Below are 13693 nucleotides of genomic sequence, written 5' to 3' on the forward strand. Positions count from 1 at the left end.
AATAGAATCCAGGGACGGTCTCCAAACGCAATATATTCACTGCATCACATGAAATCCGTGGGACACACATGCCAAGTAAGTAACAAGCTATCCCCAAAATGTGTGGTATTTTACATTACATTTAATACTTTTTCTTTAAAAACTTAAAATGAGTTGAGAAACAGGCTATAAATGCTGTAAAAATGAGGAGAAAAGAACATACACTGGCGAATACTCCTGCTTTATTCAGTCTGTTGGCTGTGTATAAAGGACTGCTGGGCTCTAAAGAAACTGCTATTTACAGCATGTACGGGTGACACAGTCATATCTACGGAGATCAGGGCTGCATTCAACTCCAATTCAGGAAATTCACTGAAATTCAGTACAACTGAACAATCCTCATACAACTTTATTTTCAATTCACAAACTGAATTTAAATTAACTGAATTCACAGGAAATGGAACTGATTCCAAACCCTGATTCAGGATGGTTAATTACAATCGGCTGGTTTGCGCATGCATACTTTTTTTTATTTTTTTCAAACCAGCCCGACCATCGTCTCGTGATAAAACCGTAGCACGTTCAACACAGGTGACCAGAAGTGATATCCAGGTCTTAACCGAATGCGTACAAAGGAGTGGGGAACAGGTGGAAAAACACTTTTTAACACCATGGCGGGGTAATCTCGTGTACAACACAAAAATAACTTGTGGGCGGGGACGGAGTCTCTGAAGAGAGTTCGTGGTGCGGCCAGGGTTTTGGGCGGCCGGTATTAAAGGGTCCAGGGCCCGGTTACCGGCCGGACTGGCCGCGCCCGTTTGGCCCGGCTAACCGGCGGACTGGCCGGCTCAAAGGGCCCGCGGCCGTTTGGGGTTGATCTGCTGGCTGGCCTGCTCCTCCTCCTGGAGCGCCGAGCGAAACGACTTCACTTTGTCTGTTAGGAGAAGAAAGGAAAAATGGAGGATGAAGGAGGAGGCGATGCTAGAAAAAGTGAAACGCGGTTCACCCAAAAGAGCAATGTGCTGCGTGTGTGAGTTCATTAATGAACTGGCTTTACGTTCCAATAAAAAAATTCTAAGAAAATAATAAATGCTGGTTTATAAATAAGCTGGCTTTAATTTTCAATAAAACATTCTAAGAATAATACATGCTGGTTAATTAATTAACTGGTTTTAATTTTCTATAAAACATTCTAAGAATAGTAAATGCTGGTTTACTAATGAACTGGTTTTAATTTCCAATAAAAAAAATCTAAGAAAATAATAAATTATGGTTTATTAATTAACTGGCTTTACGTTAAAATAAAATAAAAATCTAAGAAAATAAATAAAAGCTGGTTCATTCATTGGCTACTATCCAATAAAAAATAAATTAGCATGTTTTATTTTAAGAATTAACTAACTTTACTATCCACTAAAAACCTTAAAATAATAAATGCTGATTTATTCATTGATTGGCTGCTTTATGTTTCAATAAAAAATTCTAAGAATTTAATAAATGCTGGTCTATTAATGAACTGGCTTTAATTAACTCCAATAAAAAAATGAGAAGATAATGAATGCCAGCTTATTAACTGGCTTACATTCCAATAAAAAATTCTATGGGCAACATACAGTTTAGAGAAAATGGCTGCAGTCCATTTATATATGGTCATTCTAGCAGTACGCTCCAGGAAACAAGCTTTTTAACGATATATGATTCAACCAGGTCAGTTTTAAAACCGCGGAGGCATTTAATCATAAAAGATGCTATCATAAGCTCATTTTGCTTTGTGTACTTTATTATTGTGTAGTTTATTAATTAACTGGCTTTACTCTACAATTAAAAAATACTGAGAGAATAATAAATGGGACAGTTGGGTCTTGTAAAGTTCGAATACATGAAACAGAAGGTGAATGAGTGTGCAGAGATATTGCAAAACAAACAAAATTTGTCATGTTCAGTTGCATCTAATTTCTATTTTGCACACAGCTGCGTATTAAATCAGTCTGCAGCTTTGTACGTTTGCTTTTCATTTCATGTTGGATATTATTTTGGCCATTAGGCAAAAAGTCACCAGACTGACAGTTTAATTTTAATTTAAATCTAAAGGCCACAGGCCTGTATTCAATCAACATTTGCCCTTCGAAACAGAAGCATTATACTTTTCAGTTACTGCCGAACTTGTCCAAACTACAGAAAAACAAAAAGTTTTAAATGAACGAATCACAGCCACAATTACCCAATCTGGGAGGGGGCGGGGGGCGGAGGAGGGACACTCGGTGACATTTACTTGGACGGGCTCGTTGTTTGGCGAAGGCCGGAGTAATTCCAGCTCTGTTACCTCTCAGCTCTGTGAGGATCTCGATCTTTTGCTCCAGTATCTGTTCCAGCTGCGTGGCGTAGGACTCCACGTCATAATCCACCTCCTCCGTCATCTCCAGCAGCACCTTCTCGTCCTCCAGCCACCGTATGGACTCCTGCGGGAGGCCCAAACGGTCAGAGTGTGCCCCCGTCTGGGGTTAAAGCTGGGGTCTGGGGTAGGGGTTAGAGTTAGGGATGGGGTCTGGGGTAGGGGTTAGAGTTAGGGATGGGGTTAAAGCTGGGGTCTGGGGTAGGGGTTAGAGTTAGGGATGGGGTTAAAGCTGGGGTCTGGGGTAGGGGTTAGAGTTAGGGATGGGGTCTGGGGTAGGGGTTAGAGTTAGGGATGGGGTTAAAGCTGGGGTCTGGGGTAGGGGTTAGAGTTAGGGATGGGGTTAAAGCTGGGGTCTGGGGTAGGGGTTAGAGTTAGGGATGGGGTCTGGGGTAGGGGTTAGAGTTAGGGATGGGGTTAAAGCTGGGGTCTGGGGTAGGGGTTAGAGTTAGGGGTGGGGTTAAAGCTGGGGTCTGGGGTAGGGGTTAGAGTTAGGGATGGGGTTAAAGCTGGGGTCTGGGGTAGGGGTTAGAGTTAGGGATGGGGTTAAAGCTGGGGTCTGGGGTAGGGGTTAGAGTTAGGGATGGGGTTAAAGCTGGGGTCTGGGGTAGGGGTTAGAGTTAGGGGTGGGGTTAAAGCTGGGGTCTGGGGTAGGGGTTAGAGTTAGGGATGGGGTTAAAGCTGGGGTCTGGGGTAGGGGTTAGAGTTAGGGGTGGGGTTAAAGCTGGGGTCTGGGGTAGGGGTTAGAGTTAGGGGTGGGGTTAAAGCTGGGGTCTGGGGTAGGGGTTAGAGTTAGGGGTGGGGTTAAAGCTGGGGTCTGGGGTAGGGGTTAGAGTTAGGGGTGGGGTTAAAGCTGGGGTCTGGGGTAGGGGTTAGAGTTAGGGGTGGGGTTAAAGCTGGGGTCTGGGGTAGGGGTTAGAGTTAGGGATGGGGTTAAAGCTGGGGTCTGGGGTAGGGGTTAGAGTTAGGGATGGGGTTAAAGCTGGGGTCTGGGGTAGGGGTTAGAGTTAGGGGTGGGGTTAAAGCTGGGGTCTGGGGTAGGGGTTAGAGTTAGGGATTGGGTTAAAGCTGGGGTCTGGGGTAGGGGTTAGAGTTAGGGATGGGGTTAAAGCTGGGGTCTGGGGTAGGGGTTAGAGTTAGGGATGGGGTTAAAGCTGGGGTCTGGGGTAGGGGTTAGAGTTAGGGATGGGGTTAAAGCTGGGGTCTGGGGTAGGGGTTAGAGTTAGGGATGGGGTTAAAGCTGGGGTCTGGGGTAGGGGTTAGAGTTAGGGGTGGGGTTAAAGCTGGGGTCTGGGGTAGGGGTTAGAGTTAGGGGTGGGGTTAAAGCTGGGGTCTGGGGTAGGGGTTAGAGTTAGGGATGGGGTTAAAGCTGGGGTCTGGGGTAGGGGTTAGAGTTAGGGATGGGGTTAAAGCTGGGGTCTGGGGTAGGGGTTAGAGTTAGGGATGGGGTTAAAGCTGGGGTCTGGGGTAGGGGTTAGAGATAGGGATGGGTAAAGCTGGGGTCTGGGGTAGAGTAGGGGTTAGAGTTAGGGATGGGGTTAAAGCTGGGGTCTGGGGTAGGGGTTAGAGTTAGGGGTGGGGTTAAAGCTGGGGTCTGGGGTAGGGGTTAGAGTTAGGGGTGGGGTTAAAGCTGGGGTCTGGGGTAGGGGTTAGAGTTAGGGATGGGGTTAAAGCTGGGGTCTGGGGTAGGGGTTAGAGTTAGGGATGGGGTTAAAGCTGGGGTCTGGGGTAGGGGTTAGAGTTAGGGATGGGGTTAAAGCTGGGGTCTGGGGTAGGGGTTAGAGTTAGGGGTGGGGTTAAAGCTGGGGTCTGGGGTAGGGGTTAGAGTTAGGGATGGGGTTAAAGCTGGGGTCTGGGGTAGGGGTTAGAGTTAGGGATGGGGTTAAAGCTGGGGTCTGGGGTAGGGGTTAGAGTTAGGGGTGGGGTTAAAGCTGGGGTCTGGGGTAGGGGTTAGAGTTAGGGATGGGGTTAAAGCTGGGGTCTGGGGTAGAGTAGGGGTTAGAGTTAGGGATGGGGTTAAAGCTGGGGTCTGGGGTAGAGTAGGGGTTAGAGTTAGGGATGGGGTTAAAGCTGGGGTCTGGGGTAGGGGTTAGAGTTAGGGATGGGGTTAAAGCTGGGGTCTGGGGTAGGGGTTAGAGTTAGGGATGGGGTTAAAGCTGGGGTCTGGGGTAGGGGTTAGAGTTAGGGGTGGGGTTAAAGCTGGGGTCTGGGGTAGGGGTTAGAGTTAGGGATGGGGTTAAAGCTGGGGTCTGGGGTAGGGGTTAGAGTTAGGGATGGGGTTAAAGCTGGGGTCTGGGGTAGGGGTTAGAGTTAGGGATGGGGTTAAAGCTGGGGTCTGGGGTAGGGGTTAGAGTTAGGGATGGGGTTAAAGCTGGGGTCTGGGGTAGGGGTTAGAGTTAGGGGTGGGGTTAAAGCTGGGGTCTGGGGTAGGGGTTAGAGTTAGGGATGGGGTTAAAGCTGGGGTCTGGGGTAGGGGTTAGAGTTAGGGATGGGGTTAAAGCTGGGGTCTGGGGTAGGGGTTAGAGTTAGGGATGGGGTCTGGGGTAGGGGTTAGAGTTAGGGGTGGGGTTAAAGCTGGGGTCTGGGGTAGGGGTTAGAGTTAGGGATGGGGTTAAAGCTGGGGTCTGGGGTAGGGGTTAGAGTTAGGGGTGGGGTTAAAGCTGGGGTCTGGGGTAGGGGTTAGAGTTAGGGGTGGGGTTAAAGCTGGGGTCTGGGGTAGGGGTTAGAGTTAGGGATGGGGTTAAAGCTGGGGTCGGGGTAGGGGTTAGAGTTAGGGATGGGGTTAAAGCTGGGGTCTGGGGTAGGGGTTAGAGTTAGGGGTGGGGTTAAAGCTGGGGTCTGGGGTAGGGGTTAGAGTTAGGGATGGGGTTAAAGCTGGGGTCTGGGGTAGGGGTTAGAGTTAGGGATGGGGTTAAAGCTGGGGTCTGGGGTAGGGGTTAGGGATGGGGTTAAAGCTGGGGTCTGGGGTAGGGGTTAGAGTTAGGGATGGGGTTAAAGCTGGGGTCTGGGGTAGGGGTTAGAGTTAGGGATGGGGTTAACTCTCTGCAGGGCTCACCTGGAAGACGGCCCTGTGGTCCTCCAGCACCTGCTCCTCCATCTCCACCAGCTGGGACACGGCCTCGTGGAAGGTGAAGAGCTGCGGAGAGACTTCCTCTTCCTGTGCAGAGACACACACACAGGCTATCAGCTACACACCTGCACACACACACACACACACACACGCTATGAACCACACACCTGCACACACACACACGCATGCATGCTACACACACACTGTTACCAACTACACGTCACTAACAAAACTGTGGCCACGCCACCCATCTCTCCGCTGACACGCCTGTGTGCATCTACAGCGTTTTCATCATGGGTCTGCCCCAGGTCAGAATGCAGAGCGGACCAATCCAATGCATAAAGACCTGGGAGCAAGACCAGCTCTACGGAAGGGAAATGAGGGGTTTGGGGTTTGGGGGGGGAGGGGGGGGGGGTGCAGGGCGGCTTACGTTCTGTTCACAGAGCAGCTTCAGGTCGTCCCGCTGCGGGGAGCTGCCCATCCCCCACTGCGCCTCCAGCACGTCCAGCTGGTTGATGGCGTGGATGTTGGGGCGCCCGTCCAGGACCGCGTTGGGGTCCACCGTGAGCTCCTTCACCCTGAGCGCAGAGGGGACGCGTGTTAACAGCGCGTCAGTTCGTCACATCAGTCCGCACTACCGCTGAACCACAGCCAGGACTGCTATGACGACACCCCGCACCCCCCCACCTCCCACAGGGGGTCAGTTACATTTCAAATCAGGACAGGAATTTAATTTAAATTCAACTCTCAAAATGAAAAGTAACAACACTCATTTCTTCAAATGAATTCATGTCATTTCCTGAATTGAATTGAAATGGAGCTGACCCCAGCTGTTTTTGGTTTCTGGTTAATGTCAAGGGTATTCGCAACACAAGGGCTAATCTGTTATCCAAACTGAGTTGCAAGTTTCCATTTGAAGCCATTATAAATTCACTGATATTTAAACATTACAGCACTAAACTGAATGGAACACTATATTCTAATATCAAGTTTATTTACAATAGAAAAAATACATTAAATTTGTTTCTCCTATCTAAGCATATATGCATAGAACACAGAGGCCCTGTTTTCACTCTGTAAATACGCATATGGTGTCATTCATGGTGTCCTTTTACATCCAGGGAGAAATAAAGTGAGCAAAAACAATGAGAAACACTAATGCAGGAACGAAGGAAGGGAAAACACCGCATGCAGCACGTCACCAACGCAGCACAGAAACATGGAACATGTGCAACCAAAAGGGAAATCCACTGGAAGTCATAATCTCACGCATTCCCCCATCCACCTCTAAAACGGGAAAACCTCAGAGCTAAGCACCGCTGCTGTTTTAAATGCGGGGAGAAGACATTAAAATGACAGCTTTCCCAAGCAGAGTTCCCCTGGTATAAAATAAATAAATAAATAAAATAAATAAATGGAAACTTAAGGAACGAAAACCAAGACGCATGACCCTGGATAAATGAGGAGGGCGGGGTGGTGCTGGGGGGGCGGGGCGGAGGGACGGAAACAGGACGAGAGGCGCCTTTTCGGGGCGTGAAACGGAAAAGCGGTAGACCTGCTGGGCGAGGTGGAAAAGTCCTCGTACTCGTAGGTGGGCGACAGCTCGGAGCGGCCGCCGCCGCCGCCGCTCTGGGAGAAGGGAATGTCCGACGGACTTATCCCAAACTCCTTCACCCTGGAGCCGGCGGGGCGGAGAGGGTGGGACAGAGAGGGAGAGGCAGCAGTTAGGACGGGGCTGTGAGGCAGAGCGACCGATCCCCCCCCCCCCCCTCCCAAAACCCCCTGTTTCAAAGACGGTGCACACGGTTCTGTGAGACCACGTTCGGCCCGAACATCTACAGATCCACAGCTTTCAGAGGCATCCATTCATCGTGTGCTGAGCCCAACCAGCTAGGGGACCCTTCCCTCGGGCTCACTTTCAAATAATCATCCACTCCTCCTGCAAAAAGGGCTCATTTCCAGCTCCAGTCGGACGTGTATTTCAGATCACAACGGTCGAGTAAGTGGCGTAATTTTAGTGAAAAGGCTCTTGGTGGGCTTTGGAGGTAAGCTTAGCACCTGCTACACAAGCTCACAAGAAACAGCGCAGCGAAATCAGTAACATAATTACAGTAAATGCATAAATACAATCCTGAGCTTGTGAAAGAGGCTGGTTTTCAGTTACGGCTGCAGTGGAGGACACGCATGTACACACACAGGTGTAGGTACTGAAGGCCCCACAAGCCTGCTGTCCCAAATTTGTGGGTGTCGGTTAAAAGATGAAGAATCAAAAGGACACTTAAACAACAGGAAAGCACCATTTGGACAAACTGGAGGGGGGGGGGGGGTTTATATGTTTTTCAGGAAGAACCACATTGAGGGAAGGGAATCTGTAGAGACTGACTGGAAAGGGTGGGGGGGGGGGTCTATCGTCAAGCTGAACAAACTAACCCTCTCATGCAAACAGGTTCAGTTTACCCCAGAACACACACAAGTCTGCCTGCCACATTTTTACTATTACATACAATGTGTCAAGAATGAGTAAATACACATACGTGTACTTATTTCACTTTACTTTTAACTAGTTTACTTTACTTAATTATACAGCTAACATCTGTCTTTTTTTTTACCTTGTGAGGACACCAGAATTTTCCTGCATTTCAAGAATTAGTATTTTTTGGTTCGAGATTAGGCAGATTAATTTATCACAGTGAAACATTTGGTGAATAAGGGGATAAATTCAGTAGACATTGGGAAGCAATCTGAAAATGATCTAACAACAAGAAAAGAGGGGGTGCGGAGGGAGGGGGGAGGGGAATATTGGGCAGGGGTGTAAGATTAAATCCACTCCAATTATTGTTCTCCAAAAAAACCACGCTCTCCCTCACGCCTGAGAGGATGTACTGTAAGAGCTCAGTGCTCTCACAGTGTGCCCAGGCCACACCCACCTGTTGGCGTATCTCAGCGTGTTCAGCGTGTTCTCACAGGACGCCATTCCAGGCGAGATGGTGGCAATCTGTCCGGGAGGGAAAGACGGGGTTCAGAACTTCAACCTCAACAGAATTCCCACCATTCCAAAAAGCCCACTGTGATGTCATCTTTAATGTAAAACGGGCTGTTTTAGATCCTACATGCTGATTGGCTGAGAATGCGCTCTACAGTGATTGTAAATCCGACACAGTAACAGGTTATTCAAACGGCTACTTGTGAATAATATTTTAAAATAAATAATATTGAGTCATCACTTGATATGTTGTAACTATTTTATAAAAGCAATACGACACTCGATTCCCTGGTGGGGGGGGGGGGGCACTGCCACTGCACCCCAGGGATGTTTTCATGTGGCATGCAGAGAAAGAATGAAGTGTACGCCCGGAGAATTGTTGGGAGTAAAGATGTCTCACCATACAGGTCCTGGAGTTCTCTCCGATGAAGGAGTCGCGTAAGACCTGGGTGAGCTTGCTCGCCCTGAACGGAGTGTGAGGTTTATTCCGGCCCAGGGCCCTGATGCACTCCTGCAGGTTTCACAAAAATAAAATAAATAACCAATTTAAATTCAAAGCACCCACAATTCTACATGCTGCTCACATACGGCACATTTTCACATCTCATACACTGCCTTCTGCTTGAGGTTTCAGAACACATTTGATTACTTGTTTCTATTCAAATATAAATACATTTTACACACACACATAACGCACGCACACACGCGCACACACACACACACATTATTTTTCAAAACTGCTTCATAAATGAATAGTGTTAACGTAATGTAGTTTGGATCGCTACATTGCAGTGGTCAATGAGTTGAAACTGAATTCATGAACTGAAAAATCCTGAAAAAGATCAAGTTTAATAAATAAATAAATAAATAAATAAACTCATCAAGGGATTTCAGTTATTTTCCTGTACTGGTGGAATTGGGATGGATCAGAGCCAAACCCCAGCATCATCATTCCCGTTATCATCGCCCTCATCGCTCTGAAGCGTTGCGCGGGAAATGCCCCCCTACACCCCCCCCCCCCCCACCTTGAGCGCCAGCAGGCTCTTGTTGATCTCGGCGCCCTCCAGGCGGGTCTGCCGGTCGGCGCTGGACGTGTCCGCGCCGCGCTCGTTCCCCGCCAGGTCGATGAGCGAGAACTTGCCGTGCATCTTCCCCTTCCGCCGCAGAATGATCTGGAACACCGCGTGGCTGCGGGACGAGTGGGCGTTGGCCGAGGTCTGGCCGGACGTCCTGTTCGACGGCGGGGAAGAGACGGTCAGTGGGGGGGGGACAAAAAGGTGCCTCTGGGGAATGGGGTTCAGTATATTCAAATCAATTCAATTTTATTTTCTTTGTATAGCGCTTTTTTATAGAGAACTGTAACAAAGACACTGAACCCCCAAATAGCAGGTACATAAGCTAAAAAACTCCCAGTGGGGAGAAAACCCTCAAACGGGTTGAGTAAGCATATAAGGTTGAGTAAGTAAACACTTAGGGAGATCTCTCTCTCTCTCGCTCTCACCTGCAGCTGTTGCCCACCTCGATGAGCTTCAGGACGTCCTCGGTGCATTTGACCTCACACTCCTGCAGCCCCACCACCTGCACCTGCTGCTTCCCGTCCTCCAGAACCCGCAGCTTGGCCTTCCGATTCAGCAGGTCGAACACCTGCAACAACGGGCGGGACCCAGGGGTTCGGGGGGGGGGGGGGGGGGGGGGGTCAGTTCCATTTCAGTTCACAGAAGGGACTGACATTCAAAACATTCACTGCAAAAAAATTTATAATAAATCCCCACAGAACAAGGTTTTTTTCAAATTCGTGAACTGAATTTCAAATCATTTCTTGAAGTGAAATGGACCTGGCTCTAGGCCTGGAGGGAGTTGCACATCAAAATCAATCACAGTGCATTACATTCTGCTCTCAAACTCCCTCACCCAATCACAGTGCAGTAAATTATATTCTCTCATACACCCTCACCCAATCACAGTTCAGTAAATCCCACTCTCTCCTACAGTAAAAAAAAACACTAACCATCTCATTTTTCAGTGCCACATTTAAGAACCACTGTCAGCATTTTGGGACTGAAAATGACATAATTTATTACATACATATTTTAATTTAAATGGGTTAAATTTTATTTCAGTAATTTGGGCACTTGCCTTTCCACTGTAGATTTCGAAGAAGGTTGCATACACCTGTAGATCTAACTTCTTGTAGTTTGGTTTCTTTAACATGAGGAAAACGTCCCGAGCTAAATAAAGAGAGTTTTAGTCAAGCTGGGAAATTTCACATTTTTACAGAGCACGTCACTCCAGTACTTCTAACTGATTAACCAAAACAGAGGTAACTGTGGGCTTTGAACTGCAAAAAAAATGTATTGCTGTTTAAAGCCAATAATTACAGCCTATAATTGCTCATAAAATGATCAAGGTCACTTAGTCAATTAGAGTAACAGTTAACCATTTCGCTTCAGTTTTAAATTCATAAACAATAATCCTCCTCTCCACTGCAAAGGTAGTGGTTCTTCATTTTTTAATTTTTTTAATTTCTTGCTTTTATAGCACCTCTAGTATCCACCCCCTGCTTGTTACTTTCTGAAACAGATTTTTAATAATTCATTCATTTTTTAAATATAACATTTTTAGGGCTCACAATAATGAGGCAGTCAAAAAACATGCTTTGTCACTCAGAGGTTGCAGGTTTGATTGTCAGGTGGGGCACTGCCATTGCTGCGGCTTGCAGTAAATATAAAGCTCTAATAAATTGTTTATATGAAAAACAATTTCACGTGTACGTCACACTGGATAAGAGTGCCTGCTAGACTAAATGGACACATATTAATTCTTAAACAGATTAGTCAGCAAAATAAATCTCCAGTCACTGTACCAGCTAATGCGTAGATTCCTTTTGAACAGTCCTGGTTCTTCCCTGAAAAATCTCCTCCCATCGTCTGAAACAAAGGAAAGTGTTTCAGTTAAATTAACTTTATTGACAATTTCTGTAACGTTACATGCCAACAGTCAGTAAATTGGGCTTATAAATATGCTTCTAAATGCTACACACTTCAAAATGGAGCTACCTCTTTTCCTTCTCACAATAATAATCTGCTTGTGCATCAGTCTAAACCATCTTTGATTGACGCAGCGAGCGTTTACGCTGCAGAAAAAACGTCTCGGACGTCGACAGACCCGGCAGCCATGACACTCACGTGCGTTTTGCCACTTCCTGTCTGTCCGTAGGCGAAGCAGGTGGCCATTCCCCTCTCAAATATGGTCTCCACCAGCGGCCTGGCGGTAAACCTGCAGGGACAGACCGGTTCAGACCGGTTCAGACCGGTTCCGTTTTTCAGCTCCAGTGGTGTGAGCACGGAGAGATAATGTCACAGTACCCTCTGGGGTGTGCCCCAATACCCTTTCGTTCATATCAAACTATGGACTGAGCCCACAGACTACCACTCTAAACTGCTCCAGTTACGGTCCGGTAAAAGCAGTCACGACAAATCTTTCCCATATACGCCCCCATCTTTAATTACACTCAACTTCATTTTATTTATTAATTACATTAGAATACATCTGTGGAGTTTGCAGAACCGGAAATGTAAAATAAATGTGCTAAATGAACCGTTATTCACCTGTAAACCATTTCATTCGTCGTGGAGTCGTCGAAGGCGTAGTCGAATCGGAAGGTCTGGTTCTCCAGGTACCTGGTGAGGTCCACCTTCTGTTTCGGCTCGTGGACCATGACCACGTCTTTGCTGGGAATGGTGATGACATCAAGGTCCTTCACGGTCAGCTCTGAAAAGCGTATGGGGTGGGGGGGGGGGTGTTATTCATGAGGGTATTTTCTGGATACCGTGTGATTGGACGGCGTGGTCGATCAGTACGGGCGGCTGCAGGACTTCACTCATGCTGACTCTGAAGCATTATTGAAGTCTCTGCAGGTCTATTTAATCCCCATAACTCCAGTCTGCCCAGCTTCTCACCAGCTCATACCCTGGATTCATTCTATCGAACCCGGGCTGCTGTAGCTGAACGTGGGCCTCCAGCTGGTACTCAGCCTCCAGAGTGATTCAGTCTATCGAACCCGGGCTGCAGCTGAACGTGGGCCTCCAGCTGGTACTCAGCCCCCTGCAGCTAAGGGGTTAGAGCCCTGTACCCTACCCACCGTACAATGGATTTTGCACAGCATATCTACACCTGGTATATTCCATTGAGCCATACGATTAGCATGCTCCAATAATACGGTTATGGCTCCAGGTAGCGGAGCTCCCAGGTAGTGCATCAGAACTCGTGATGCAGACGCGAGACTGGGAAGTATAAAAGGGTGTGTAAAATGGCGGCCGGTTGCGCAGTACAGTTTAATGGCAGGAGCTGTAGAACTGGCCCTTGTGTGCTTCAGGTGCTTACCTTTCTTATTCAGCGGACGTTTCCTGACACAAACGCATATTCTGTGCTCTTCGATCTGCAAATTTAATTAAAAGCAAAATAACATGAAAACATACCTGCCTCATTTATGTTAGGAAATGTGATTTAATTGCAAGGCAACCCATGCAGTAATCTATATTAAGCAAATCAACACCTGCACAAAATACGGACAGTAACACGGACAGTAATGCTGAAAAAGCAACGATTCTACCCAAATATATGACCACAAGTACCTGGTGCCAATGACAGTCTGGCAGGCTCCATTTAATCATCAGTTAATGATACTCACTCACCAGATCAGCTGTTGTCAGAGGCCGGTAGTCGAGGCTTGCTCTGAAGTCTCGGATCATGTACATAATTTCAGAGTTGGGGTTTGTGGCGTCCACATCCTTTGAAAAATAAAGATAAAAACACATGAGTGGCTAGTGCCAGTGACCAGACATCCTCTCCTGATTGGCTGTAACCAATAAAATTTTATTTAAATTAAATTTAAATTAAAAACTAAATTACAGGCATTTAGCATACGCTCTTACCCAGAGCGACACAACTCTTTATATAGCATTTACATTGCATCCATTTCTACAGGGTTAAGTACCTTGCTCGCGGGTACAACGACAGTGTTCAACCTGGGAATGTAGCCTAAATGGCACTATCTATGTAGGAATCTGTCACAGTACACAGCACCGTATAAGCCAGCCTAAAGCCCCACAGAGCAAGTGGTGACAGGAGCAAGGAGAAACTCCCTGGATGGGCTTGGAAGGAATTTGACTAAATGGTGGCGGGGGGGGGGGGGGGTCCTCTCCGGCCAGCTCGGACCGTGGGCCCATAGGGGCATAGAGGGCCAGTTCCATTTTCAGTCCATCTAATC

General features: G+C 47.5%; 1 protein-coding gene across 4 annotated transcripts in view; it reads right to left on the minus strand.

Annotated features, from left to right (window-relative positions):
- Nucleotides 1–362: 362 nt before the first annotated feature.
- Nucleotides 363–13693, minus strand: part of kif2a (kinesin family member 2A) — a 34907-nt gene continuing 21576 nt past the window's right edge. For 2 of the 4 annotated variants that reach the window (XM_035391940.1, XM_035391942.1), the window contains 15 exons: nucleotides 13119–13214; nucleotides 12808–12862; nucleotides 12033–12195; nucleotides 11610–11700; nucleotides 11288–11351; nucleotides 10561–10652; nucleotides 9926–10068; nucleotides 9450–9654; nucleotides 8825–8935; nucleotides 8369–8436; nucleotides 6997–7116; nucleotides 5872–6019; nucleotides 5427–5528; nucleotides 2303–2438; nucleotides 363–913 (listed from right to left, as the gene is read on the minus strand). In XM_035391940.1, coding sequence (XP_035247831.1) covers nucleotides 828–913; nucleotides 2303–2438; nucleotides 5427–5528; nucleotides 5872–6019; nucleotides 6997–7116; nucleotides 8369–8436; nucleotides 8825–8935; nucleotides 9450–9654; nucleotides 9926–10068; nucleotides 10561–10652; nucleotides 11288–11351; nucleotides 11610–11700; nucleotides 12033–12195; nucleotides 12808–12862; nucleotides 13119–13214 — 1680 coding nt within the window. In that variant the 3' untranslated portion in view covers nucleotides 363–827. The remainder of the gene's footprint in view (nucleotides 914–2302; nucleotides 2439–5426; nucleotides 5529–5871; nucleotides 6020–6996; nucleotides 7117–8368; nucleotides 8437–8824; nucleotides 8936–9449; nucleotides 9655–9925; nucleotides 10069–10560; nucleotides 10653–11287; nucleotides 11352–11609; nucleotides 11701–12032; nucleotides 12196–12807; nucleotides 12863–13118; nucleotides 13215–13693) is intronic. The other 2 variants (XM_035391941.1, XM_035391943.1) reach the window with 1 other exon arrangement.

Source organism: Anguilla anguilla, chromosome 14, assembly GCF_013347855.1.
Source record: "Anguilla anguilla isolate fAngAng1 chromosome 14, fAngAng1.pri, whole genome shotgun sequence".
Lineage (NCBI taxonomy): Eukaryota > Metazoa > Chordata > Actinopteri > Anguilliformes > Anguillidae > Anguilla > Anguilla anguilla.